At 35.4% G+C, this 27733-nt stretch overlaps 1 protein-coding gene across 2 annotated transcripts; it reads left to right on the plus strand.

Moving 5' to 3' along the window:
- On the plus strand, nt 1-27030 carry LOC140148661 (small ribosomal subunit protein mS33-like). 2 transcript variants are annotated; one of them, XM_072170697.1, is made up of 3 exons: nt 1-105; nt 21185-21395; nt 22500-27030. In XM_072170697.1, exons 2-3 carry the CDS (start codon nt 21187-21189, stop codon nt 22603-22605), a joined length of 315 nt encoding a protein of 104 aa, XP_072026798.1. In that variant the 5' UTR covers nt 1-105; nt 21185-21186; the 3' UTR covers nt 22606-27030. The 2 variants fall into 2 exon arrangements, with proteins under 2 accessions (XP_072026798.1, XP_072026797.1); XM_072170696.1 differs by lacking the exon at nt 1-105 and adding an exon at nt 13827-13968.
- Nucleotides 27031-27733: the final 703 nt, after the last annotated feature.

Consider the following 27733-nt stretch of genomic DNA (forward strand, 5'->3'; position numbering starts at 1 on the left):
GTACGTACGTCTCTAGTTATATCACAGATCCCATTGTTTATCATTTTCAATCGTGACAAGGACGGGAAGTATCAAAAACTAATCATCGGTGTCAACACTGTCGAGGTAAGTAAAATTAACAAGAAATATATATTCCATTCATCCGATTTGTCTTAACTAAAATTTATTCTTTAATCATGTACGTTAGCAGTGAAACTCTAAAGTTTCATAAAATCACGTTTTTACCATACATATTTACCATTGTTACATTAAGGTTCTATTTTAAACTGTTGCAATTTGGTAGCTCACAGCATCTTGCGAAAGGAGCTTTGGCAAAAATTGCATTGATCATTTCATAGCGAGTTAGCAGAAGAATTCAAATATCACAGATATAGTTTTGTAGGTCCTGTGGTTCTTGAGTTATGTTGCAAGTTGTAAAGAGGGCTGAAACAACAACACTTTTGTAAAACGTACGTAAGCAAGTTTTCAAAGTATGATTTGAAAAATGAACTATTGCAAAACATCAAAGTGTTATTTTTTCAATAATATATTGATTCAGATAATGAAAATCGGTTTTATTTGGCTGCTTCGACCAACAATACATAGTGTACCGTTAATTATTTTAAGAATGGCAGAAGTAAAACTTAATATACAGGTAAAAAAGTTTACTTTTATTTGTTAGATTTTAAATTATTTATGCGTACGATCCGAGTTGGAAGAAAAACTGAAACAACTGAAAAGGGGACAACATGAAACTTAAACCGAAATATGCATTGAATGTTAAATTCCCGGTTAAATTCACGGCGGCCTAATAGTCTTTACAATTAAAGGCGCATTGAGTTATTTACTTATCCGGACGATCGTAAAATCCATCAAAATTCAGATTTGGTACCTTTATCATTAAAGGCGCATTGAGTTATTTACTTATCCGGACGATCGTAAAATCCATCAAAATTCAGATTTGGTACCTTTATCATTGTCATAGATGTGCTAATCTAACCTGCTAGTGGTTCAGCCGAAAGCCGTGCATCTATATCTATCGTCATATAACAATAGGAATTAAACTTAAATGTGTTATGCAAGACGTAAGATTTGAACCGAAATATATTATCTTGGAAATAAACACCTTCCAAACACAATTTATTTTGCTGTTAATTTATAAACATGTTTAAACCCTAATTTATTTTATTTTATTTTATTTTATTTTATTTTATTTTATTTTATTTTATTTTAATTTAATTTAATTTAATTTAATTTAATTTAATTTAATTAAAAAAATTTAAGGTGGTATTATACCCCTTGATAAATTTGTGACTATTTTTGCATTTTTCTCAAAAAATAACACACTAGTAACAAAAGTTATGCATATTATAGGGGCCAAATTTCAGTGACTCAAGACAAGCGGTACGTTATTTATGATAAGAAAAGAGGTACCGCTAGAATGTACCTCATTTCTAACATATAACATGTATAATGAACCACTTGTTTTGAATCGCTGATATTTCAGTGAAGTAATTGGAATCCTTGCCCCTATAATATACATAACTTTGGTTACCAGTGTGTAGTTATTTTTTGAGAAAAATGCAAAATTATTTGCAAAATTTATTAGAGGGTGTAGTATCACCTTAATTTCATTTAAATTAATTTAATTTATTAATTAATGATTCGTTCGTAATACTTCATTGGATTTGGCTAACAAAATAATTGACTTTTGGTAATCTACAACAATTTCATAATTCTTATAAAATAAATACTAAACTTGATTTATGCTAGGAAGTGAATTCTTTCAAGATGCAATAAATAGTAATAATTTCAATAACTGTGACATTTTGTAATTTCTTGCTATTGAAGCAGCGCTTAGTGCATGCCTTAAATGGTATGGTGGTGCAACTCCACTGGCTGCTAATACAATATTTAACGTCAGATTTGATCACTAACGTCATAAGGCTGTATTAGACTGTTTTAAGTTTCCAACCTATGTCGCCCATCTTTAAAATCGTTTTGTAGCCAAACCTTTTCATAATGCTACCCCCCGCATAATTATGTATTTTTTTCTCTATAATTATTAGAATGCTAGGAAGTGAATTCTTTTAAGCTGCAATAAATAGTAATAATTTCAATAACTGTGACATTGCGTTAATTTCTTGCTATTGAAGCAGTGCTTAGTGCATGCCTTAAATGGTATAGTGGTGCAACTCCATTGGCTGCTAATGCAATATTTAACGTCAAATTTAATCACTAACGTCACAAGGCTGTATTGGACTGTTTTAAGTTTCCAACCTATCTCGCCCATTTCACACAGTGCTGAAGGAAAGACTCTTCATCAATTTTACATTCAACTCTGCCCAGTGTTGTTTGCTTCTAATCTTAAAATCTAATCTAACCTAACCTTATCTAATACCTAATCTAATCGAATTGAATCTAATCTAACCTATATACTAATCTAATCCAATCCAATCTAATCCAACTTAATCTAATCTAATCTAATCTGATCTAATTTATAATCTAATCGAACCTAATCGAGGTGGAAAGTGGGCGTAGATACTAGATGCATATATAAGAAAATCGTTTTGTAGCCAAACCTTTTCATATGGTAGCATAGACTACATAGACTACCCCCCCCCCCGCATAATTATGTATAGCACCTAAACTATAATTATTAGAATGCTAGGAAGTGAATTATTTTAATCTGCAATAAATAGTAATAATTTCAATAACTGGGACATTGCGTTAATTTCTTGCTATTGAAGCAGTGCTTAGTGCATGCCTTAAATGGTATGGTGGTGCAACTCCATTGGCTGCTAATGCAATATTTAACGTCAAATTTGATCACTAACGTCACAAGGCTGTATTAGACTGTTTTAAGTTTCCAACCTATCTCACCCATTTCACACAGTGCTGAAGGAAAGACTCATCATCAATTTTACATTCAACTCTGTCCAGTGCCGTTTGCTTCTAATCTTAAAATCTAATCTAATATAACCTAACCTTATCTAATACCTAATCTAATCGAATTGAACCTAATCTAACCTATATACTAATCTAATCCAATCCAATCTAATCTAATCTAATCTAATCTAATCTAATCTAATCTAATCTAATGTATAATCTAATCGAACCTAATCGAGGTGAAAACTGGGCGTAGATGCATTTATAAGAAAATCGTTATCTAATCTAATCTAATCTAATCTAATGTATAATCTAATCGAACCTAATCGAGGTGAAAACTGGGCGTAGATGCATTTATAAGAAAATCGTTTTGTAGCCAAACCTTTTCATATGGTAGTATAGACTACCCCCCTCGCATAATTATGTATAGCACCTAAACTATAATTATTAGAATACTAGGAAGTGAATTCTTTTAAGCTGAAATAAATAGTAATAATTTCAATAACTGTGACATTGCGTTAATTTCTTGCTATTGAAGCAGTGCTTAGTGCATACCTTAAATGGTATGGTGGTGCAACTCCATTGGCTGCTAATGCAATATTTAACGTCAAATTTGACCACTAACATCACAAAGCTGTATTAGGCTATGTTTTAAGTTTCCAACCTATCTCGCCCATTTCACACATTGCTGAAGGAAAGATTCTTCATTACTTTTACATTCAACTCTGTCCAGTGCCGTTTGCTTCTAATCTTAAAATCTAATCTAATATAATCTAATCTAATCTAATCTAATCTAATCTAATCTAATATAACCTAATCTAATCTAATCTAATCTAATCTAACCCTAATCAAATCGAATTTAATTTAATTTAACCTATTATACTAATTTAATCTAATCCAATCCAACCTAATCTAATCTATAAAAAGTGAAACAAATTTCTTTCTGGATAAACAATACTTGGCAGACCGAGAGGAGGGAGGAAGATATTTTGGCATGCCGTTTGGAAACGTTACCCCCTGTAGTTATGTATAGCCCCTAAACTATAATTATTAGAATGCTAGGAAGTGAATTCTTTTAAGCAACAAATAGTAATAATTTCAATAACTGTGACATTTTGTTCATTTTTTGCAACTGAAGCAGTGCTTAGTGCATGCCTTAAATGGTCTGGTGGTGCAACTCCACTGGCTGCTAATGCAATATGTAACGTCAAATTTGATCACTAACGTCACAAGGCTGTGTTAAGTTTCCAACTTATCTCGCCCATTCTACACAGTGCTGAAGGAAAGTCTCTTCACCAATTTTACATTCAACTCAGTCCAGTGTTGTTTGCTTCTGATCTTAAAATCTAATCTAATCTAATCTAATCTAATCTAACCTATAGCCTAATCTTATCTAATCTAATTTAATCTAATCTAACTTGTCTAATCTAATCTAACCTAGCCTAATACTGACATGACTGATGTTTATTAAAATTACAGTGTTCAATAGTAAAATGGTCATAAAAAATTTAATGTGACTTTGAGTAAAGTAGGTATTGTATGTTATTGAATGCAACATATCTTGGATAATTATAATGGCTCACTTCAATACTGAACAATTCTGATTTTGGAATCTACCAGATTATTAACCGTGAAGCCCAAGTAAAAAATCACTTGAGAAGCTAACAAACAGATGGAGTACGGTGACTGAAAAGATCAGATGTGAAAATCTATTGCACACAAATTAATACGCTTAGCGAGTATGCACACATTGGCATGTGGACTACGGAGAAGTGTACTTACAGGAAGAAAGGATAAATAAATAATATCTAAAAAACACACAAAAAACACGTTCTTTTAAATTTCCTTCGCCAAAGTGTTTTTTTTTTTTTTGGGGGGCACTCAGTACGCCTGTAGATCATGCTCAACAAAAGGTAAAACAGTAAATGAGCAGACCAACTTTAATATAATAAACTGGATATAAATGGCAGGTCGGCTGGATGGAGTAAAATGAAATTAAAAAAATAACACAAGACTTGGGTGCAAGATATATTTCAAAAATGCTATTTTCTCATTTTTTATTGTTGAAAATATGTTTTCTTTTTCGTTTTTAATACCAATAATGTAAATAAATAATATAATATTATTCTGATAACATGTTTCCTTTTTCACCTTTAATAATTTCAATAATGAAAATGAGCGTAATTTAAAAAAAGTTTTAGATACTCAAGATTTCATGCTGCACGGTATGCCGTATTGTCACTATGGGCCCTAATAAAATTATTAGCATTGGCAAACTAAATATGATACCGTACAGCAAGAACTATAGGCAAAGGAAGCTAAAGGTGTACTTGGGCAAACAAGTTTTGTTAGCAATGTATTATTAACAGTCTGAGGCATTCAGAAAAACATATCAACCAGAACTGAAATGGGTAACAATTTAACAAAAACTAAACTAAATAAAAGAATAGCATTCACGTTCATTCAAAGTTGATGACCTGAAAATCAAGGTCTGGGTTCACCTGTTTTACATACTTTAAGGGTAGACGAAGTATTGTTGGTCCTAGCAGCCAACAATTCGATTTGCATTATCTAAATCAATATATTATTGAAAAATAACACTTTGATGTTTTGCAAAAGTTCATTTTACAAATCATATACTTTGAAAACTTGCTTGATTTATTGTTGTTAATGAGTTATGTATGTTTTACAAAAGTGTTTTTATTTTAGCCCTCTTTACAAAGGAACTTTACAACATAACTCAAGAACCACATGACCTACAAAAGTATATCTGTGATATTTGAATTCTACTAGACACTCGCTATGAAATGATCAATGCAATTATTGCCAAAGCTCACTACCATTTGCAAGATGTTGTGAACTACCAAATCGTAACAGTTTAAAATATTTGCTAACCTTAAACATAAAGACAAGTAAGTCTTTACACACACTTATTTACAGCAGGTATCAGGCAGGTGTGTTGTACTACTACTAGTGAACCGTAACAGTTTGCATGTTTACAAAATGTACAGATATTGTGCAAATTTAAGACAAGGTGCGTCAAAGAAGGTAAAGAAGCTACATTTCTATTTTGCATGTAGATCCAAGCGCGGGATCCAAGCTGAACTTTTCAGTTGCTGAGCCTGATAGTCATCTTGGTTGGTTTTTTGTAAGTTTTGCTACTGCGTTAAAACATAGTGGCAAAATTGTGACGAGTTACCAGCATTATTAACAACTAGGCGGTTACCCGTATTTCGCGGTTCTCGGCTGTCATAGTTATTGGCTTTTGCAGATCTCAAACGTGGGCTTCCTTGGCCAAAGTTACACCCACCGATCAAGTTTGAGCTCCATGAGCAATTTGTAATCTTTGTTTTTTGACCTATGACCTCTCAACCGTAGGTCTGACAAAAAGGTCACAATGGAACTTTTGTTTGTGAGTCCAATTTCCACCTACCCACCAAGTACATTGTATGAGCTCCATAGGCAATTTGAAATTTTTACCTTTTTGACCTTTGACCTCTTAACCGCAGGTGTGAAGAAAAGATCACTGTGGAAACTTTTGTTTGTTAGTCCAAGGTCCACCCACCCACCCACCCACCCACCAAGTTTGAGTTCCAGAGGGGCAATTTGAAATTTTGACCTTTCTTGACCTATGACCTCTTAACCGTAGGTCTGACGAAAAGGTCACCGTGGAAACTTTTGTTTGTTAGTCCAAGGTCCACCCACCTACCAAGTTTGAGATCCATAGGAACAATTGAAAATTTTGACATTTCTTGACCTATGACCTCTTAAACCGTAGGTCTGACGAAAAGATCACCGTGGAAACTTTTGTTTGTTAGTCCAAGGTCCACCCACCCACCAAGTTTGAGCGCCATAGGAGCAATTTGAAATTGTTACCTTTCTTGACCTATGACCTCTTAACCGTAGGTATGATGAAAAGGTCACCGTGGAAACTTTTGTTTGTTAGTCCAAGGTCAACCCACCCACCAAGTTTGAGCGCCATAGGAGCAATTTGAAATTGTTACCTTTCTTGACCTATGACCTCTTAACCGTAGGTATGATGAAAAGGTCACCGTGGAAACTTTTGTTTGTTAGTCCAAGGTCCACCCACCCACCAAGTTTGAGTTCCATAGGGGAAATTTGAAATTTTTACCTTTCTTGACCTATGACCTCTTAACCATAGGTATGATGAAAAGGTCACCGTGGAAACTTTTGTTTGTTAGTCCAAGGTCCACCCACCCACCAAGTTTGAGCTCTATAGGGGCAATTTGAAATTGTTACCTTTCTTGACCTATGACCTCTTAACCGTAGGTCTGACAAAAGGTCATCGTGGAAACTTTTATTTGTTATTCCAAGTTCCATCCACCCACCAAGTTTGAGCTTCATAGGGCAGTTTGAAATTTTTACCTTTCTTGACCTTTGACCTCTTAACCGTTGGTCTGACAAAAAGGTCACCGTAGAAACTTTTGTTTGATAGTCCAAGGTCAACACAATGGCATGGCTAGATTTGCCATTTAAAGTATTTGAAATTAGACTTCAATAGAACTTGACCCCGTCCTTGACCTTTGACCTTAAAAAATAAAAACTTGTTCTTCCTCATACCAAGCTGCACCCACCCACCAAGTTTGAGCCCCGTATGACCTACGGTGGCCTCACATTAGCAGTCACAGACAGATCTACAGACAGAGAGACAGAGAATAGCGTATTATTAGATGCATGCGCGATACAAACTATAAGCTACGGTACTATAGAGGTGGCTTTTAAGGCCCATTCAGTGATTTGCTCACCCGGACGATCGTAAAAAATCATCAAAATTCAGATTTTGGTACCTTTGTCATTGTCAGTGGCGTAACCAGTGGGGGACCAATTGGGAAGGGAAAAGGGGGGAAGGAGAGAAAAAGAGGGAAGAAAAAAGGGGAAGGAGAAGAGAAAAAAGGGGAAAAAGAGGAAGAAGAGAAAGGGAAAGTAGAAAAGAAAAAGAGGGAAGAAAAAGGGGAAGGGAGAAGAGAAAAGGGAAAGAAAGAGGGAAGAAGATCTATACTACTTTCATTGTGAAATTTGTACTCTGAAACACTGATTTTTTAGCTTAGGGCTAATGATGCCAAAAACCAGGAGCTTTAGGGGCCCCTTGACCCTCTTCCAGGGCTTTGCCCTGGACCCCCACCAGGGGCCCTACTGCGGGCCCCTGGATCCCACCCGTTTATCGCTTCGCGGCAAGCCGCTCGCACATGCTTTTTGTCAAAAATTGGGAAATTTTTCAATCTGCCCCCCCGGAAGATCAGGTCTGGTTACGCCCCTGGTCATTGTCATACATTAAACACGAATCTGTAATTTAGATAATGACAGTATCTAAATTAGCTACATGTATTTGGGGCTTCAACTTCGTCTGTATTGTTGTTTTCATAGTTTTTTGCCAAATTTGTTATTTCAAAAATACCAAATGACAATTTGAATGACTTATCCTTCACTTTTAAGCAATTTATAAACAATTTTAATTTTTTTTACACTTGCGCTGGGGTCACTGAATGGGTCTTTAACTTAGTTCAAGTTGATTTTTGCCTTCTTCACTTTTTTTCTTTTCTTTTTACATACATACATACATACATATTTGAGCTTATAAAGCGCTATTACAAAAAGATCAAAGCGCTTCTTTTCAATAAGATTTCCCACATTTCTAAATGTTCAAACAAGGTTTTTCATAAATGTTTTTCATACCTCACACAGCTCAAATATATAGTTCTTCTGCTCTAGTCACTTCTTAAAGGAATATGCATTTATTTCATTTTTAACTAACGGATCTGGAATGAGCGTTTCGACAGTATTTTTTGTGGGACATGAGAGCACATCAGACATATCGAATTGCATTCTGAATACGAAGAATGTCTTTCTGATATTAAATAGTTTTCATTTTTGATATTCACGATATAGGAATACAAATTTTATGACAAATTATTAAAATATGATATTTTTCACATTTTTGATATAACAGTCCAGTCCTTGAAGTAAATTTTATAAACCCAGTGATATATTCTTAAAGTGTATATAGCTGGGAGGAAAAGTCGACGATCAATTGAAAATTTTGACCTTTCATATTGAAGATGTGGATTTTTCCCCAAAAGCCCCATTTTTTTGGATGTTTTGGGAAAAAATCCATATCTTCAATAGGAAATGTCAAAATTGTCAATTGATCATCGGCTTTCCATCCCACCTACATACACTTTAAATATAAATCATCAGATTTATAATATTTACTTCGAGTACTATTAAATATCAAAAATATCGATTTTTAATCATTTGATATCAGAAGGACATTCTTCGTATTCAGAATGCAATTCGATATGTCTGATGTGCTCTAATGTCCCACAATAAATACTGTCCAAACGTTCATACCCCATCCCTTAATGTATTTATTTATTTTAGTTCATCATGGACCTCCGCCCGCCCGTAGGCCTACTTCTAGCAGAAGACGTCACACATCCACTATTTTAATAATATCTTAGCATCTAGGGGCTGTCTAATAATGATGAACAATGGGGAGAGTAAAATGGGGGCGGGTCAAAGATTTTTGGCAGGCAAAGGGGGAGGGGAGGGGAGCTAACAATTTTTGGATGCAAATTTTCCTGCTCGCTACGCTCGATATAGACCATTAAAGTTTGCAAACTGGGAACCCAAAAATTTGGCATATGCAAAGGTTCCAATATCTGTGGGCAGACCGCGAGAGGAGGGGCAAGCCATTTTGGCAGGCCGGGGAAAGCAATTATTGGCACGCCACTTGAACATTTTACCCTCCTATCCCCCGGGCTATTGCGATTTTTCTGTCTGCTTGGTTTAGTGGTTACATTTGTCTGCTCAGGCCTCAGGTGCAAAGTGGAATTCATATCACTTGTTCCAATCACAGACCCTAGCACTTTATGTATCGTTTACATGAATCTTGTCGGTCCATGTTGTCTTTGTAGGTTTTATGCTTCTGTTTAGTGTTCGATGCATTTGGAATCGGAATTTAATTGAAATTGATTTTGGTCATTTTTGCATTTCGGTGCATTGAATTGGAATTGAATTGAAATTATTTTTGTTGACTAAGAATTGAATTGGAAATTGAATCAAAATAACTTTGAGTGTTAAAAGATTGAATTGGAATTGTATCGAAATGATTTTGAGAAACAGAGAATCGAATTGGAATCAAATCAAATTAAAGTTTATATAGGCTATTAAAGGGAAATAATTCAATTGGAATCAATATTTTTAGTGCATTTAGATTGCAACTTGCAAGTTTATTTGAAACATGTCAAATTTTTTCAAGGTCACTCATAGCTAGGCCTACTCATTAAATTTCTTCATGATTGAAATTAACAACATTTGATTTTGTACACAAGTAAACTTGAATAGTTTGCACAAAAGTATTAATAAGAATGGTCTCAATGAAAAAAAAAGCAAAGTGCATCTCATCACAATGGTTGATTAATTGTCTTATTGACATGAGCTGATGAGAAAAAGTATTGTTCAGTCATTTTTCTTTTTACATTTTAATGAATGTCGCTGTAAACATGCAACAAGTTTTGGTGTGTTTTTTACATTAGACTAGAGTGAACTTTACTGATACAACAAACTTTGTCATGTTTGTTATTATTGACCTCCAGTCTCCATGCATTAGATTTCACATCAATAGGTGATGAGGATGGGAGGGGGCACACGTAACCCTAAATTTTCTAAGGGACCATTCCTCCCTAAAAATCCTTATAGAACAAAAAATAATGCAATTATTGCCCTGTGCATCTTCCTTTTTTTTGTCCAAATGCATTTTGGGCAAAAATAGGGTAAACTTGCAAACTTTTGTACGCTTTGCGCGCCGAATAGCAAACTTCGCCTTAATTTTGGGCGAAAACAGTCTTTTTATATTTTTTGCACGCGTTTCGCGCACAAATGTCCCCAAAAGACCATAACATTAACATAATGCCCCCCCATTTGAATGCTTCCGCCGCCACGTGTCAATTAAAAATAAACCTGGAATTGGAATTGAATTGAAATGCTGCGTGTTGTATGAGCTTCGTTTCTTGAATCGAATCAAAATAGATTAAAATTAAATTTTGATGCATTGAATTAGAATTGAATCAAAATGATTTGAAACAAAAAATATTGAATTTGAATTGAATCAATAAAAAAAATTTGAATCGAATCAATAAAAAAAATAGGGAGAGAGAATCGAATTGGAATTGAATCAAAAACAAATAATGAAGTTGAGAATCGAATTGAATTAATTAAATAAGTTGAATTTGAATCGAATTGAAATTATATTAAAAACATGAATCGACATAACGCTACTTCTGTTATGTCTGTGGACTTTGGAATTAATGTTTGAAAGAGAAAAGTGTCCCCTCTGCTCTGACCAAAAATGAAGGGAAATCGGCAAGGCAGAGGAAAGAAAAGGGAACAATTTAAGGAACATGTTTTCAAAAAAAAACCTGAATTTTGAAGAGTTTTGCTATTTTCCGAATGATGGGCCCTAAGTCCTCGTGATCCCAGCGAAAGTGTAAAATAAATTAGAATTGTTTGTCAATTGTTTAAAAGTGAAGGATAAGTCATTCAAATTGACATTTGATATTTTTGAAATGAAACATTTGGCAAAAACGAAGAAAACAGCAGTAGGCCTACTGACAAGTGAAGCCCCATTCAAATGCAAACAGGCTGCAACAGCCTGGCTGCAAACAGGCATAGGACACGCAACACGGACGTACGAGGCTGGCGAAGATACAGGGCTGACAGCCCCATTCACAATACACGGTTAGCGATTATAAATGGACAATTAACATACTTGCAGTGGGGTACTTTGCAGAACCCCAACGGTTTTAGAGTAAGATAATTTTGCTTTGACACCACATAAAAAATTTAGAATTGTTTGTGAAGATTTCATGATTATGTGTTAATCCAATGGCGACGTCAAAAATAGCGATATCGCATCCACCATCATCTGGCTGCAAATAATGGAGTAATCGCGCCCTCTGTTAAGGGCGCTCAACACCAAATAGTTCTCGTTGGCCATGGGCAAACAAAGAGGGCGGCGATTTTCAAGTCAAAAAGTCCTGGCAAAAAGTAAACCAATTTTTGCCGGTTGAGGAGGGGCCAGGGGGGTGGGATTTTTGGCACACATTTGTAAAACAGAACTGACTAGCTCCCTAGCTGTGCTCACATTATCATGATTGATACCTAGACTAGACCCACCATATTGTGTGATTTGTTCCACAGTGTGACGGCCTGAATTTTTGTTCAAAGTGAATTTCTACTTCTTGCATGATCATAATGTCCAATGGTAGCCTATTAAAATAACCATGTGAAAGACTAAGCCTGAAGTACCCGGTACTAACAGTAACATTTAACTTTTTATAATGAAACCGGAAATCTCCGGAGTTCACCGACATACTGCAGTTACTGTCCGTTTTCCCATACACAATACACAATGCTCTTACCATTGACGCGTAACCTCTACAAATAAGAAGTAAAAAGATTAAAACTTTCAACTGCACTCACCAGGTTATTTTCCCAAATATTTCAGAACCAACTGGTTCCTTCCTCAGTGGGTGATGGTGTGTGAGATGTTGCTGAAATCAGTGTTTCTAGAAGATCTACAAATAGTTTATGTTAGAAGTATGGGTAATTGCCTAGTTAACGTCGCTGTGTGAAAAATAACCGGCCAATATTAAAAGTACTCTTCTATAATTCTAGAAAATATAGTTTTGTAACATGTCCTAAATTTTTAGCTAATTTAGGTGTTTGGAAATATTCGCACTTTGGTGTTTTAGGAAGGATAGGCCTATGTAAACGACAGATAACACACAAAAATATGAAGAAATTATTTCCAAACCGTGTTACGGCCCACAGCCATTATGTTTCTCATTTTCTGTGGTTAACAATATGCACAGTATTGTCTCATTTTGTGAACAAAGGCCACACGATAGGCCTACTTGTTACCTTGCGATTGCTTTATCGTTCACCCAACTGAAACTATCATACCAGCTCATTGCTCATTGCACAGGTAAGACACATGTGTGTGTGGATTTAACCAGAGAAGATCTGATGTAAAGTTACTATGTAACATAGTTGAGCTGTTTTCAATGAGTGTTATCTTGGTTTAATAGCTTTTAATGAAGTCCTGCAAAGGTCGTGACTCGTGAGTGGTGGACTGGTGGCTAAACACATTGCGTGCGTAGTTGAATCAGTGACGTATAAACTGTGCATATCACTCGACATAAACTGTGTGCATGATATCGCTATTCATCTTTTTTTATCTTTTCCACAAGGCACCGAGATGCCCTATGTTTTTATTATTTTTTAAATCATGAAAGTCAACAAAAATCACAAATCACAAAATCAAAGGTAAAACAAAATATGAATAACATACCCGGTACAAAATGATGCACTACATAATTTTTGTAATATATTATACAGTCCTGGCTCACAAACATACCGCTATTCATCTTAAGGGTGCTGGGGTGGTGCAATAATTATGTGTACCCAGGGTGGTGAATTAAAAGGGGGGGGCAAAGGTTTTTGCACATCAAAAGGGGGGCACCGATTTTTGGCACGGCCAAAAGGGGGGGCAAACGATTTTTGGCAGACAACTTTGAGAATTCACCACCCCGGGGGTAGGCCTACACATATGCCTAATTATTGCACAACCCCTCACGTCTTGTTACCTAGACTAGACTAGACATGCTATAGGCCTAATAGATAGATCCATGCTAATATTTAAAAAGTCAATATTATGAATTTTAAATTGAAACTATAAGCTAATTTATTTATACTCGGCAAAAACCAAGTCCTTCAAGTGCTGCAAATCTGAGATTTTTATTAATTAAATAATGGAATATTGATTGGTAAGAAGCTGTAAGACTTGTGTATCGCTGTGGCTCAACGCGCTTGTTTCAATATACCGTAAATGTCACATAATTATTAATCTGATCTTTATTTAGTGGTGTGCTCCCTTTAATTTCAATACCGGCCAGTCGGCCCACGAATGGCAGCATGCAGGTCTAAGCAACTGAAAGCACCGATTTGTTTGTCTGTTTTTCCCCGCTAATGTCAGTTATTTGTAGAATATTTACATCGCCAAGAAAGCATCTACAGGAGGTAAATTACTGTAATTAAAATATTCGATAGCTTACTCGATTCGACTCATCCCCACGTTATTACATGTACATGCATGTGTAGTAAGCTTACATGTAATTTTAAGCTAAAGCTATGTAAATGTTCAGTACAGTAGGGGTGTACATGTATGTTAAGCCCTTTCGCAATTACAACTGCGCATGTGCAGAAACAAAGTCGCCAAATAAATATAGCGATAAACACAACGAGGCTACTGTACATTTTCAATAAGCCCTTTCGCAATTACAACTGCGCATGTGCAGAAACAAAGTCGCCAAATAAATATAGCGATAAACACAACGAGGCTACTGTACATTTTCAATGGGGTGAACTTTGACGTTTCCGTAAAAACGTTTTGTACTGGAATTTCGCTGACAGTTTGGTCTTCGCAGGAAATTTATATTTGTATTTCACAGGAAATATTAACATATGTAGGAATGAATAAAAAATGTTTTACAAAAATATGTTTTTGAAGGAAGTGCAAAGTTCGCCGCCATTGGAAATGCACTGCAGCCTCCTCGTGTTTATCTCCAAAAAATCGGCAAATATTACCCACAATGCATCATGATTCTGAATTTGCGAATTGGCTTATGGGGTGAACTTTGACGTTTCCGTAAAAACGTTTTGTACTGGAATTTCGCTGACAGTTTGGTCTTTGCAGGAAATTTATATTTGTATTTCACAGGAAATATTAACATATGTAGGAATGAATAAAAAATGTTTTACAAAAATATGTTTTTGAAGGAAGTGCAAAGTTCGCCGCCATTGGAAATGCACTGCAGCCTCCTCGTGTTTATCTCCAAAAAATCGGCAAATATTACCCACAATGCATCATGATTCTGAAATTGCGAACTGGCTTATCAGACTGTAAAAGCGGGCTGTGGACATGCATATAGGACAGGGTTGCTCAATTTAAATCCGTGATTTTTTTCTAAAAAATCATTGATTTAAATTTAAATCAATGATTATTTTGAAAAAAATTGTGATTTAAATCATTCAAGCAACCCTGTCCTATATGTGTGTCCAGGCAAAGTCACCCCACTGTCAAAGTCACCCCGCTTTACGGTACGGTACATTAAATATGCGAGGACTTTGTCTGGTTTCCTTATGATGCTGTTGTTGAACATTCAACAAGTAAGACATAAATGATCGATCAAACATGTAGGTATGCTAGGTGAATTCAAATTTGCCATCAAACTACATCATTTTATATATCAAATTAAAGCCCCTGAGTAAACAAAGCCAAAACTGAAAACCTTTTTTTTTCATAGCACTTTCCGTAGCAAAGTTACATCTTGTCAAAGATTGACTTTCATCAAAAAGATTCAGCTAGCAAAATTCCCCAAAGCGGCATTTCGGGGTGTTTCTACTTTCTAGATCTTAGTCTCATTATGATAGCAGCTTTTTTTAATGGAACTGCTATCAAAATCCTCTAAAATTCCATATGCGACTTGATTATCACCATAAAAATCATATATTTGGGTCAAGTGAAGTATAGAAAACATATAGAAAACATATTTATGTAGGTTTCCTTCACCGACCTGTTCTCGAAAAAAATTCAAATTTCTATGTAAATATGCATTGTGTTTGGGCCCCGGTCTCAGCGAATTTCGCTGACTAGCAAATGTGTTAACTAAGGTTTGCCTGGGATACCTAAAGTAAGACATAAATGATCTGACAATGTCATGATCATTGGTTGGATGTATTAGTTTATTCATTGGCCAACAGATCAATAACTTACTTTACATGTTGGGAATATTTATGTTTAGAGGATATAAAATGAAAACTGCATGCATCAGATATTGGTATTTGGATTACCTTTAGGCGTAGTAGTGAGAAACATCCCACCATCGTGTCCTTCATCATGGGGTCTATCGCACTAGTATGCTAGTGGCAATATAATGATTCAAGATTTATTTATTTGATATTCATCTTACAATAAGATATGATCAAATACATTGTAACAAATACAAATATGTAAAAATAAACAACATAGTTTTAAACTACAACAAAATGATTAAATATCATGCATAATACGTTTATCAAAAGATGAGTTTACAAACTGAATAACTTGATGGTATCATAGTCCTGTGCACTCATAAATAAGTATAAAGATATCTCTATCAGATAGACTGTCAAAGTCATACATGTAGATGTTTCTAAAATTATCAAGCAATGTGTACATTTAAATTACAAATAGCTGGGCCGGCCACACAACTTCAATGGGACCCCAAACAAAACACGCGGGTTGGCTCCTAGCTTATGCTGGGGGGATATACCGTATTCGTTCCAATAAGCGCCCATGCCCCAATAAGCGCCCACCCAGAGTTTTCAATTTGCTAAAGGGTGCCATTTATGTTGAAGTGGCAGATAGATGTCGATACAGTGAAATTGCTGCAGGACTACAAGTCCTGCGTAAACTTGTAATACATTTTCTGCATCAGAAAAGCTATTAGAATGTCTCAGGACCCACAGCGATATTTCCCTACCCAAAAAATAGCGCCATCTCTTGATATACAGATATGTTTGACAGCGATATTTTGAATCGTTTCCGAAACATCCAGAGTAACTGAACTATGAAAAACTATCCGTACAACAAATTTCAAAACAAAACCCGGCATGTAGAAGATCATTTTACAACTCTAATATTCCCAAGAATACATACTGTATGGTAGAAAATAAATGGGTTGACATTTGAATAGATTCAAGCAATTTCCGAAGGGCTATTTTGATAAAATTTTCATCAAAGGCCAATATGATGATGACATTTTGTATTCCAATTTTACAAGAGTTTTGTTGAGAATTTTGGAAGTTTTCTAGGGTGTATGCAAGTGCAATGCGCACACACATGCATATGGCATCTTCCGCCTTTTGGCGGATTTTTCCGCCTTCAACCATCAATTTGGTCATATCTTCGGATTTTAACGGACCTGCCTTTTACGACATATTCCACGCCTCGGCATGCGATCGGATGTATTACAGTACACAGATATACTTAAACAGGTAGAGTTTAATAAAAGCGAATTTCAGTTTGCAGTTAAGTACCGAATAATAGCATGGAATGTAAATATACCTCATGGTATCAGTTAAACTCTTAAGCGATTTTTATAAACTCATCACAAGAATACTCTGTTAGCGATATGAACAAAAGAGTTTATCCGAGTATTCATGATACGAGCATGGTAGCCCTCATAACTGCCTGGTATTGTCTCTTGCACATGCTCTGGCCGTGCTTGGTACAACTTTGAATAAAAGGTACAATGCAGTCTTGGGTTCGAGTCCAGTAGAGAAATAATAATTTGGTACATGGTCAATAGATGAAATATCGCTGTGGGACCCTTTATAACATACGTAAATTTGTCTCTAATAAACGCCCCTATGAAAAAATAGTAAACAAAGTAAAATATAAGCGCCCACACAAAATGACTTTGTTAAGCGCCCTGGGCGCTTATTGGAATTAATACGGTACTTATTGGGAACCACCACTATATGTGAGCGCTATGTGTTTCAGGACTTCTTTTTGTCCAACTTAAGTGAAGAGTAGTATTCCATTAAAAAAATGTCAGCATGATAGCACTAGCAATTAATGTCTGATTGTCTGAGCTGGTTAAACTAAGCTAAGTTGGACATGGACATTGGACAACTACTTTGGAGGGCATTGTGAAAAAAATCTTAACAATAACATTTTGCTAGAACTTGGAACCGAACTCCAAAGCAAAATGTTTCGATTTTTCACAAAAACAATGCCTGGCATATTACCTACCGATGCAAAGTTAAAATAAATTAACCTCATTCATATATATCCGTCACTTTTCACTAAGTTACAAAATAACACAACATTTTCCTCAAAAGTTTGTAAAATAAATTTTTTTTACATTTTCCCTTTCTAAAAATCGAACAGGCTAAAACAGGACGCCCAATAACAAAAATGTGTATCACAATTTGTGCAAATAAAAATATGATAGTGCGCAATCAAAATACAGTGGCCAGCACGAGCACAGTTTGTTTGATGCACAACACAATGCGTGCAGAGGTTACAAATATTTACGCTGGTCAATTTTGAGATATTAATGACCTCGATTTGCGTTTGTGTAATTGTACAAATAATAAAACATGCATCGCGTATTCATGAGGTTATGCAGTACGACGGCAACTTAGCTCACTTCCTGTAATTTTTACCGGCGTGACCTTTGCTGTTACGTAACAAAATGTTGAAAATAAGACGGCAAATATTGTTTTTTGGAAATACTTAAAAAATGGAATACACAAGCCATTTCTCGCTTAATTCCCGTATTGGGCCCATAAATAAGATATGAAACATGAGTTTAAAGCAAACAGTAACGTGTAAAAGTCCAATTATTGTGGACAAAATGAATGTTTATTGTGTGCGAAGTAGCCTAAAAAATGATAAAAAATGCATGTTATAATCCCCAAAATGGTTATATCTACAACTACAATGCTGGCCATAAGTGTTGGGACGGTTTGATAGGGTAATGTGAATAAGCCCCCCACTCCCCCGATCAATGTTGAATTCGACTTTTTTGGTCACACGAGCCTTGTGGCACCCAACATTGATTGGTGGGGAAGGGGAGGGTTAAAGGTGTTAGGAAAGTGTTTAGGCTTGACACCAAAGAAACCTCCACTTTATCACGTTAATAATAACGGAAATAAGGTCATACTATAGTGTACGTTTTCCATAAGTGTCCCAACACATTTTGGCCATGGTTGTATTTGAAAAGTTGAAAAAAAATCATCTAATTTCAGTTTTTTGCTTATAACTCAAAAAGTAAATATGATATTGACACCAAATTTGGAGCAGTTAGAGATCTTATCATGTGGCTTTACCAAAAAAATTTTGGATGGCTAAATTTGACATTTAGGGACTGGTCACTTATTTCCAAAAAACAATATTTTGGCCCTGTCTAAGTTCACTATTCGTCACTTTAACTGTCAAAAATTTGGGATTTAAAATGGAAAATTATTGTTTCCACCAATTAAAATGTTACATTACAGCTATAGAAGAAAATAAAAGTTATCACAACATCTCGTGATCAAAAAACAAATAAAGGAATCGAACCCATGCACACTTGTTTTTCCCAATTTACATGCAGTCTACCACAAATGAAGCAACAACTACAGAAAAAAGAAATGGACATTGGCAAAAATTAATAGAGCAGCGAATATAATATGATGAAGGATATTGTAAAATAATAACAAAAAAGAAAAGAAAAAGATATATAAATAAATTCAGGGCTCGAACCCGTGTCACTGTGCCTGTGGCAGATGCGTATCCATTGCACCACAGAGCTGTATTACTTTAACAGGCTTAAACTGTAATATAATGCTATACAAGATGCATGTATATAAATATCGCTCTACGAGACGATAAACAGTCAAACAAATCGCACTTTTACGGCATTTGTTTCATTAACTGAATATTTATCATATAGCAGGTGTTGGCTGACATTTGTGCTCACATATATTTCAGTTTTGGGCGGGGTAAAATGATTTTGGGACAAAAGCGAGCGATATACACGTTTGTAAAAAGAAAAAAGAAAGTAATATTATATTAAAATTCTTTACTCTTTAAAGACGTGTATACCGTCGATTTTGTCCCGTAGTCATTTATCCGGACAAAAACTGAACTAAATGTGGAGCACAATGTCAGCCAACACCTGCTATATGATAAATATTCAGTTAATGAAACAAATGCCGTAAAATGTATGTATTTTTTGGACTGTATATCGTGTGTAGAGCGATATTTATATACATGCATGTTGAATAGCATTATATTATAGTTTAAGTCTGTTGAAGTTACAGCTCTGTGGCGCAATGGATACGGCATCTGCCACAGGCGCAGTGGACACGGGTTCGAGCCCTGAATTTATTTAGATTTCTTTTCTTTTTTTTTGTTATTATTTTACAATATCCTTCATCATATTATATTCGCTGCTCTATTAATTTTGCCAATGTCCCTTCTTTTTTTTCTGTATGTCTACCTATATTTTACTTTCTATACTTACTATAAGTTTCTTTGAAAGCGCTTTAATAAATTTCAGTCATAAAATGTAATTTAAGCCTACTCCTGCCGACTATGATTATATTTACACGATATACTCGTTGCAAATACCACATACGTTTTTGATGCAAACGATGAAAATGATTAAAGTTTGTTGTTGTTTTTTCTTAAAATTAGCTTTTTTTTAAATTTTAAGTATTTTTCCCAAAATCACTTTTTAAAAGACTTCAATCAATTCCTGTCAACAAATATCATGTATTTCTGGCGATTAAATCACTACTCTTTCAAAATAAAACGTCATTTTACGCAAAATACGTAGTTGGCATAGGCTAATAATGTTCAGAACGCACTGTAAAATACATGATATTGCGTATAAAACGTGACCGTATCCCTAAATCACATGAGGAAAATGCAATAATTTTTATATAAGTGAAAAGATAAATAGTTTCTCCGTTTTCATGTAAAATTTGATGAAAATCCAAGCTATGGTTGAGGAGATATGGGCCAAAACACACATTTTAAAATTTGGTTTTTTTGTACCTTAGAGACAATGCTGGCCATAAGTGTTGGGACGGTTTGATAGGGTAATGTAAATAAGCCCCCCACTCCCCCGATCAATGTTGAATTCGACTTTTTTGGTCACACAAGCCTTGTGGCACCCAACATTGATTGGTGGGGAAGGGGGAGGGTTGGGGTGTTAGGAAAGTGTTTAGGCTTGACACCAAAGAAACCTCCACTTTATCACGTTAATAATAACGGAAATAAGGTCATACTATAGTGTACGTTTTCCATAAGTGTCCCAACACATTTTGGCCATGGTTGTAGGAGCAAACGCCGGTCGTATGCTTTTCTGTAATGATATTAACTAACGTGAGCTTGTATTAAATTTTCAGCGAAAATGATTGGTGGAACAGTCGAGTCGTAGGTTGGAAAGTTGCTTTCAAAACGGCTTTGTGTCGCAATTGTGCATGACCATATAGATATACATGTAGTTGGTTATAGTATAGTTTGAGTTGGTTGAATGCCCCTCTCCCCCCGAGTTGTGTTACAATAGACTCATAATATGTAATACAAATAATGCTGTTAGTTGTACTATAGCATGATGTGCAATGGTTGTTCAGTATAATTATGATTAAATGAAATATCATTATTAATTGATATATATTGTTCTTATTCTTCCAGCAATGGCATCCAACTATGCACGACGAATGGCCAGGCTGAGTTCTAGGATATTTGGTGAAGTTTACCGTCCTACAACGGGAAAATCCATGAAAGTTGTTAAGCTACTGAGTGAGAAACCACGGGAACAGTTGAAGCAGGTGGTAGACTACTATCCTCCTCACATCCAAATAGCCAACTTGATCAAGAAATTGAGATTTTTGGGACTGTTCAGGTAGGTAATATCTTTATATTGGGGCAAAAGCTTTAAAGCGACAAAAAAAGCTCTGTTCTATGAGCCCGACCAACCCAGATTTTCTGTTTACGGAGATTTATGTATACATGCAATTAAAACCAGCCATTTTTTGACCGAGATGGATTGATTTTAATTGACATTTTTTTGAAGATAAAATCAGAACATTTTAAAAGTATGATTGCAAAAACAAAAATGAGACTTTCTGTGATTGTTAGGGTCATATCTTCCAGAAATAAAACAGACCAACCTTACTTGCCAAGTCTGTATGTCCGTAGAACAGGGTGTTTTTTTCATATTTCACCGAATGAAAATATTCTTTCCATTGAAAGAATAAAAACATTCAAAATTTGTTTTATATTACTCAATCTCATTTAAAAAAAATCTTTTTCTTCCACTTAATTTTATAAATCGCCAGGAAAACAAAATAAATTAAAAAATATTACAAACTGTACTATTTTAGAAGTGACACCCACACCTATAATTTGCGAGTCGAGGTGGTCACAGTGGTCTGTGCATGCTATACGTGTGTGTCTGTCAGCATTGCCTTTGTAGCTGTGCGTGAGTGCAATGGAAAATGGACTATTGCACATGCGCGGAGTGCAATAGTCTTTTTAGTATAAATATCAAAATAATCAATAGTAATTGACCAATCAAATGATAAGAATCTTTGTATGAGTTATATAAATGTCAAATATGTTAGCAGCATGTAAACTGGTAATGGACTCTGTCATATTGACATTAAGCTTAAAAAGTTACCTTTTCAGAATCTGTATTGAGCAGCAACGTAGCTTGCAACGCCATCACGGTGTCTTCATTCAGCATAGTGATTACACTCCTCCGGTCATCTGACCAGGCGGGCAGGTCGTATTTTGTATCCCTGGTGAGTGTGGGTCTTTGGGTCTTGATCTCTAAGACTTGATCACAATCTATGACGATCTGCTGTCACTTGACCACCCATGCGCGATGCTGTGATGGCGTCGCAAGCAACGTCGCTGCTCAATACAGACTCTGAAAAGGTAACTTTTTAAGCTTATGTCAAATATGTCATGTGGTAATTGTTTATTTTTTGTTTGCGTGTTTCAGAGATGAGCATGCGGACTTCAAGGAAGAAATGGATCGCATGAGAAAAGCTAAAGGCAAAGGCAAGCCAAAGAAAGGAGAAGGAAAACGTGCTCAGAAAAGGAAATGAATTGGATTGGAATTGCATCTACCTATTATAGACAAGTATAGATGAATGAAGAAATGATGCTTGCTGGTACTGACTGATGATACAATTGTGTGATATTCATAATTTCAATACACATGATATGGCAAATGAAGCATGAGTGCTCCAGGACATACATGTAGCCAACTCTGTAAAAATCCTCTGACATAGAAAAACCATGCATGAAACATGCTCTTCAAGCCTGAATTGGACATGTGTTACTTACAGAAATGAGAACTGAACTTTGAAGTCTTCAGTCTTCTTGAAATCAAATGGCAGCATGTATTGACATCTGGCTTCCAAAATGAAGACATTTGATAGTGTGTGTATTGTAATATATTCCCAATATGTGACATGATCAAGGGGAATCAGTCGCATGTCTGCAATTTTCAATTAGAAGTTTTTTACATCAATTTCTGGCAGTGTACAAATGCTACATTTTGATGCAAACCCCATCAAAATTGGACATCTGGTTACTGAATTATGAGCAATTTATCAATGGCTGAAAACAATATAAAACAAAAGAATTTGAACACTGTTTTTGCCAATATCTCAAAAACAATATAACGACATCCGACTCATTCCCCTTGATCATGTCACATATGTGTATTGAAAAATTTAATTCAGTATACATGGTAGGGTGATGTACTGCCATTGGTGTATCCATCTCAGTTAAAGTCAGTTGTACAATGTTTTGACTTGTTTTGACTTTGACTGTCTTGATTTGATGTTGATCAAGTTAATTGGAATAATTTGGTCTTCTCATTTATCCACACACCAAAGAAAATACAACTTCTCTGACATGCAGGAATAGAAAAGTGTATCATATCACATGTACGTTATATACTGAACATTTGTCTGTTGCATTTAAAGCGGGTACTACACCCCTGCCCAATTTTGTGTCTATTTTTGCATTTTCTCAAAAATTATAGCGCATTGGTGACAAGTAAGATATGTATATTATAGGAGCAAGGACTACAACTACTGCACTGGAAATTTTTATTTCAGCACAGACAACAGTTGTGGTGTTACAGTCAAAAATGAGGGAAAACCAATATTTGATCAATGAATCAATAACTACTTGCCTTGAGTTGCTGTAATATATACATATATTACTTGTCACCAATGCACTATAATTTTTGAGAAAAATACAAAAATAGGCACAAAATTGGGCAGGGGTGTACGTACCCCCTTAAGACAGAGTGAGAGAGTGGGTAGTCATGACTAGGTGAGATTACCTGAGTACCATCTATGAACTCGGGTAGTATAATAGTGGCATTAGATCTCGACCGGTAATTGAGTGACTTTTCATAAAAGTCACTCAAGTCATAATTCCTTTGGCTCCCATCATTTATTATATAAGTGTCTCGCATTGTCTTATGCCCTGCTAGGGTGAAGCAAAGGCCACCTCATTTGTCATTACCTGTTGTATTTATGTTGTTACATGGTTCTACATATTTTATTTACTCTTGAAGTATGGATTTAAGCAAGCAGATCTGCCAGCTTCCTTTTTCAATGCTCTGCTTTACTTTTTTACATAAGCATTTTTTACAACTTTTTACCAATCAAATTTGGACTGGCATTTTTATTAAGATGACTGACAAACCTCAATTTATAGGTAAGACACATGTTAATGAACATAGTTGATGTGGATCAGAAATATGACAATTAGAAATAGTAAATAGTAAGCACCTCAAAATAATTAGGTTTGTATTGTTTGTGATGTAACCACAGAATTAGAGAAGGAGAACCGGACTCCCTATACTGCCACATACAATCGCGCCCTCAGCTATGCGGAGACCATTTTTGCTCCATGCCTGTATCAAGATGGCGTTTGAGTCCTGATTCTCCTTCTCTAATTCTGTGGATATAACTCATACAATATAGAGTACATTTCCTCACAATTGTTTTTGTTTCTGGAAGTGGAAATGAATTACTGCATTCAGGCCCATACGCAGCATTTTTAGGGGGTACACATTTTGAAAGAGCAAACCTTTTTCCAGGTAGACCAGGGAGGTGGACACCTTTGTTCCATAACCATTAAGGTATAGGACATTTTTGGTTTTTGCTATAGACCCAAAATGAAATGTATTTAATTATGTTCGTACTCACTCATTGCTGTCCATTTCTAATCCTGACCCATAGACTTTAAATATTAAATAAATAAAAAAGGCCCATAAAAATTAATTATTGATAAAAATTTAATTCTGATGTAAAATTCACACAAAATGCTTTTTGATTGATTACAGAGATAATTAAATACTTTTCATTTGGGGGCCATGTGGATTTCTTTTTAATGTATTGCTTGTACAATGAAATATACATGTAGGGTCCTTTCACAATATAATAATATGTCCATCTGAAACAAAGGTGGGGGCTATTTTGTGAAAAGTGGCCCTGTTTCCCAAAATTTGGACCTTTTTGACCAAAGCATATAAAAAAACCTGACTTTTTTGCTCGCTTCCCTTGCAAATTTGGAGTTTTGGGGAACATTTTTATACTTGTGCACATGGGGCGGGGGGTATGTATACGGGCCTAGCTGTATTTGACATTAGGTGGTATAAAATAAAGTATTAAAGGGTAAAACACTTTTGCAACATTTTGCCAGAAATTGGAGGGATCTGTCATGTTTACTATGTATTTTTGCTAGGTGCATGTGAAGCAGGGGCGTAGCAAGAGCATCAGTGGTCCATGAACAAGGAACAGTACGGGCCCTTTTAACTAGGGCGGGATTTAGTCTACCTTATGGGCCCTGGGCCAGGCCAAAATTTGGAGGCCCAAACTCACGTGCCGAGGAAGGCATGTGCACTCAAGTCAGTGGCCAAGTTTTGGTTTAACTAAAGGGGGACTAACATATTTTGTTCAATTCAATTTCAGACTACTTTGGCTTTTGGTATTTGAATGAGCGCGACGCGTGGAAAATTTTACAATTTTGCCTTATTTTGACCAAAAAACATGCTGTTATTGGGGTTAAAAGAAAGATGCATAGGACAATTTTGGGGCCCATCTGGCCCAATAGTATAAAAATCCAGCCCTGCTCTCCATTATCAGCCCTTAATTTAATTTTTGCTTTTGTGCTCGGGCCCCTGAAGTTGACCCTCGGGGCCCATGGACTTTGTCCACTCTGTCCCCCGCTTGCTACACGCCTGATGTGAAGTAAGGAAGTCTACGGAATAATATTTTAGCACGATCACCTTACCACTGACAATCTTATATGCAAATACAGGACAGAGTTCATCCTGATGTTACATTAGGTCAAAATAAAGATTCGTATTGCCCTTTTCGACTGACCCTAAAATCTGAAGGAAAAAAATAAGGTTGCATTTTAAATAAAATAAAAATGAATGAATATTTGGTATAAAATTCGCAAAATATTTTGCCTGCTTTTAATTTCTACCCCTTAACTCTTATTTTAAAATACAAGCCTGACAAACCTGATTATTGTTGGCATTGGAATTTGTGGTGAACTTGCCTTTTTTAATATTGTATACGGCAAAATATTTATTTTAGATTTAAAAAAAAAAGTTACCGGCGGACCCTGACTTAGGCGCTTCCGCTTTATGGGCAATACCAGCTTCTGTTTTTAGGCCTTAAGATATCAAAGATCGATTGAAAAATGCAAATCGCTATATTTATGATGTTTAGTCTCTGCTAATCCATATCCAGTTCCTATTGACAGATATAAACACCTCAAAAAAGTAACTAGCCCCCTTAAATAATGGCCATTACTTTTAGTATTCAAAAACCGGGCTATTGTATTACAAATCTGTAAAATATGTTGGAAGCAGAATTTATTTCTGCGCATTTTGACACCTCATTAGATACGATAGCTCAGAAAACAATAAAACAGCGGTCAATTTAATGTAGTGAGGGCCAGATTTGAAAGTTGCACTTACAATAATACAAAAACACTCAGATATCATATTCATTACACAGATTTCGTTCCATTATACTGAATACAAATCAGTAGAATTTACTGCAACTGTCAAATCTTGGGTTACATTGATTTAAATGTATGCTGTGACGTCAATATTTAGTCAATTGCTACAAGTGAGGTGTCAAAATGTGCAGAAATAAATTCTGCTTCCATAGCATTTTACAGATTTGTAATACAATCGCCCATTTTTTAATAATGGCCATTATTGAAGGGGGTTAGTTACTTTTTTTTAGCTGTTTATATAATTTAAGCTCAAAATTTGAAGATAAAATTGTTGAAATGTTTACTATTCCTAGTTTGCAATTTTCAAGAAAGTACTTCAGTAAAAGTGGAACTCTTATATGGTCATGACCTCTGAGTCTCTGACAAGAATCTTATTGTATACGCTATAGTGCTTAAAGGTTTACATCGAGTAGCATGGAATGACAATTGTTGAAACATGATTAAATATATTTTTTTTATAAATGATAAAACTGAAAGTCTCCAGTGTTTTGATATTGATGAATGAATGCTGTGACATTTATGTCAAAATCAAATAATGTACATTTAGTGTACTTTGCCAGATAAATGTGTACATGTATAATATTTAAACAAAAAGTGTGGAGGGGGAGGGTTGCTACAGATTCCAGAAAAACACAACATATTTTTCCAACTAAAACACGGTACACCCCAATCCAAATCTGGTAATAAATTGAAATTTTGATATTTTACAACTTTTTACGTCTTCATACAATCGCAGTCACAACATTGAAAGATGTGACACAAGTCTTGGCATCGGAATCTGGAGGACAGGCTAATATAAGATATTACACCTAATAAAGTTTTTTGAAGCACACTGGGAAACTATTACTACCCGCGAGCCACCAACATGTGTATAGCATGGCGAATGAAAATTGAGCTGGTTTGGCCCAGGGCATTTTGTGATCCACAGCCTCATCCCCCCACTTTTCTCAAAAAAAGTTAAGATTTTTATATCACTGGAAACCTCTGGCTACATAATGTTTATGTACAAAATATTTCTTGCAGATTAATTCGTTTAGCAAAGATATCGTGAAATTTGAATTTCGTTCTGGTGCACCAGAACGAAATTACAACGCATTGTCTATGGAGCAGTGTAATACACATAATCATGCATAACTCGCGAACGCAAAATCGGAATCAACTGACATTTTGGGA

The sequence above is a fragment of the Amphiura filiformis genome, chromosome 3, assembly GCF_039555335.1.
Source record: "Amphiura filiformis chromosome 3, Afil_fr2py, whole genome shotgun sequence".
NCBI lineage: Eukaryota > Metazoa > Echinodermata > Ophiuroidea > Amphilepidida > Amphiuridae > Amphiura > Amphiura filiformis.

Bases quoted from the DNA above. Each gene is read 5' to 3' on its own strand.
- LOC140148661 (XM_072170697.1), top strand. From the start codon at position 21,187: ATGGCATCCAACTATGCACGACGAATGGCCAGGCTGAGTTCTAGGATA. The intron at 21,396-22,499 runs GTAGGTAATATC...TGCGTGTTTCAG, and splicing joins AGATTTTTGGGACTGTTCAG to AGATGAGCATGCGGACTTCA.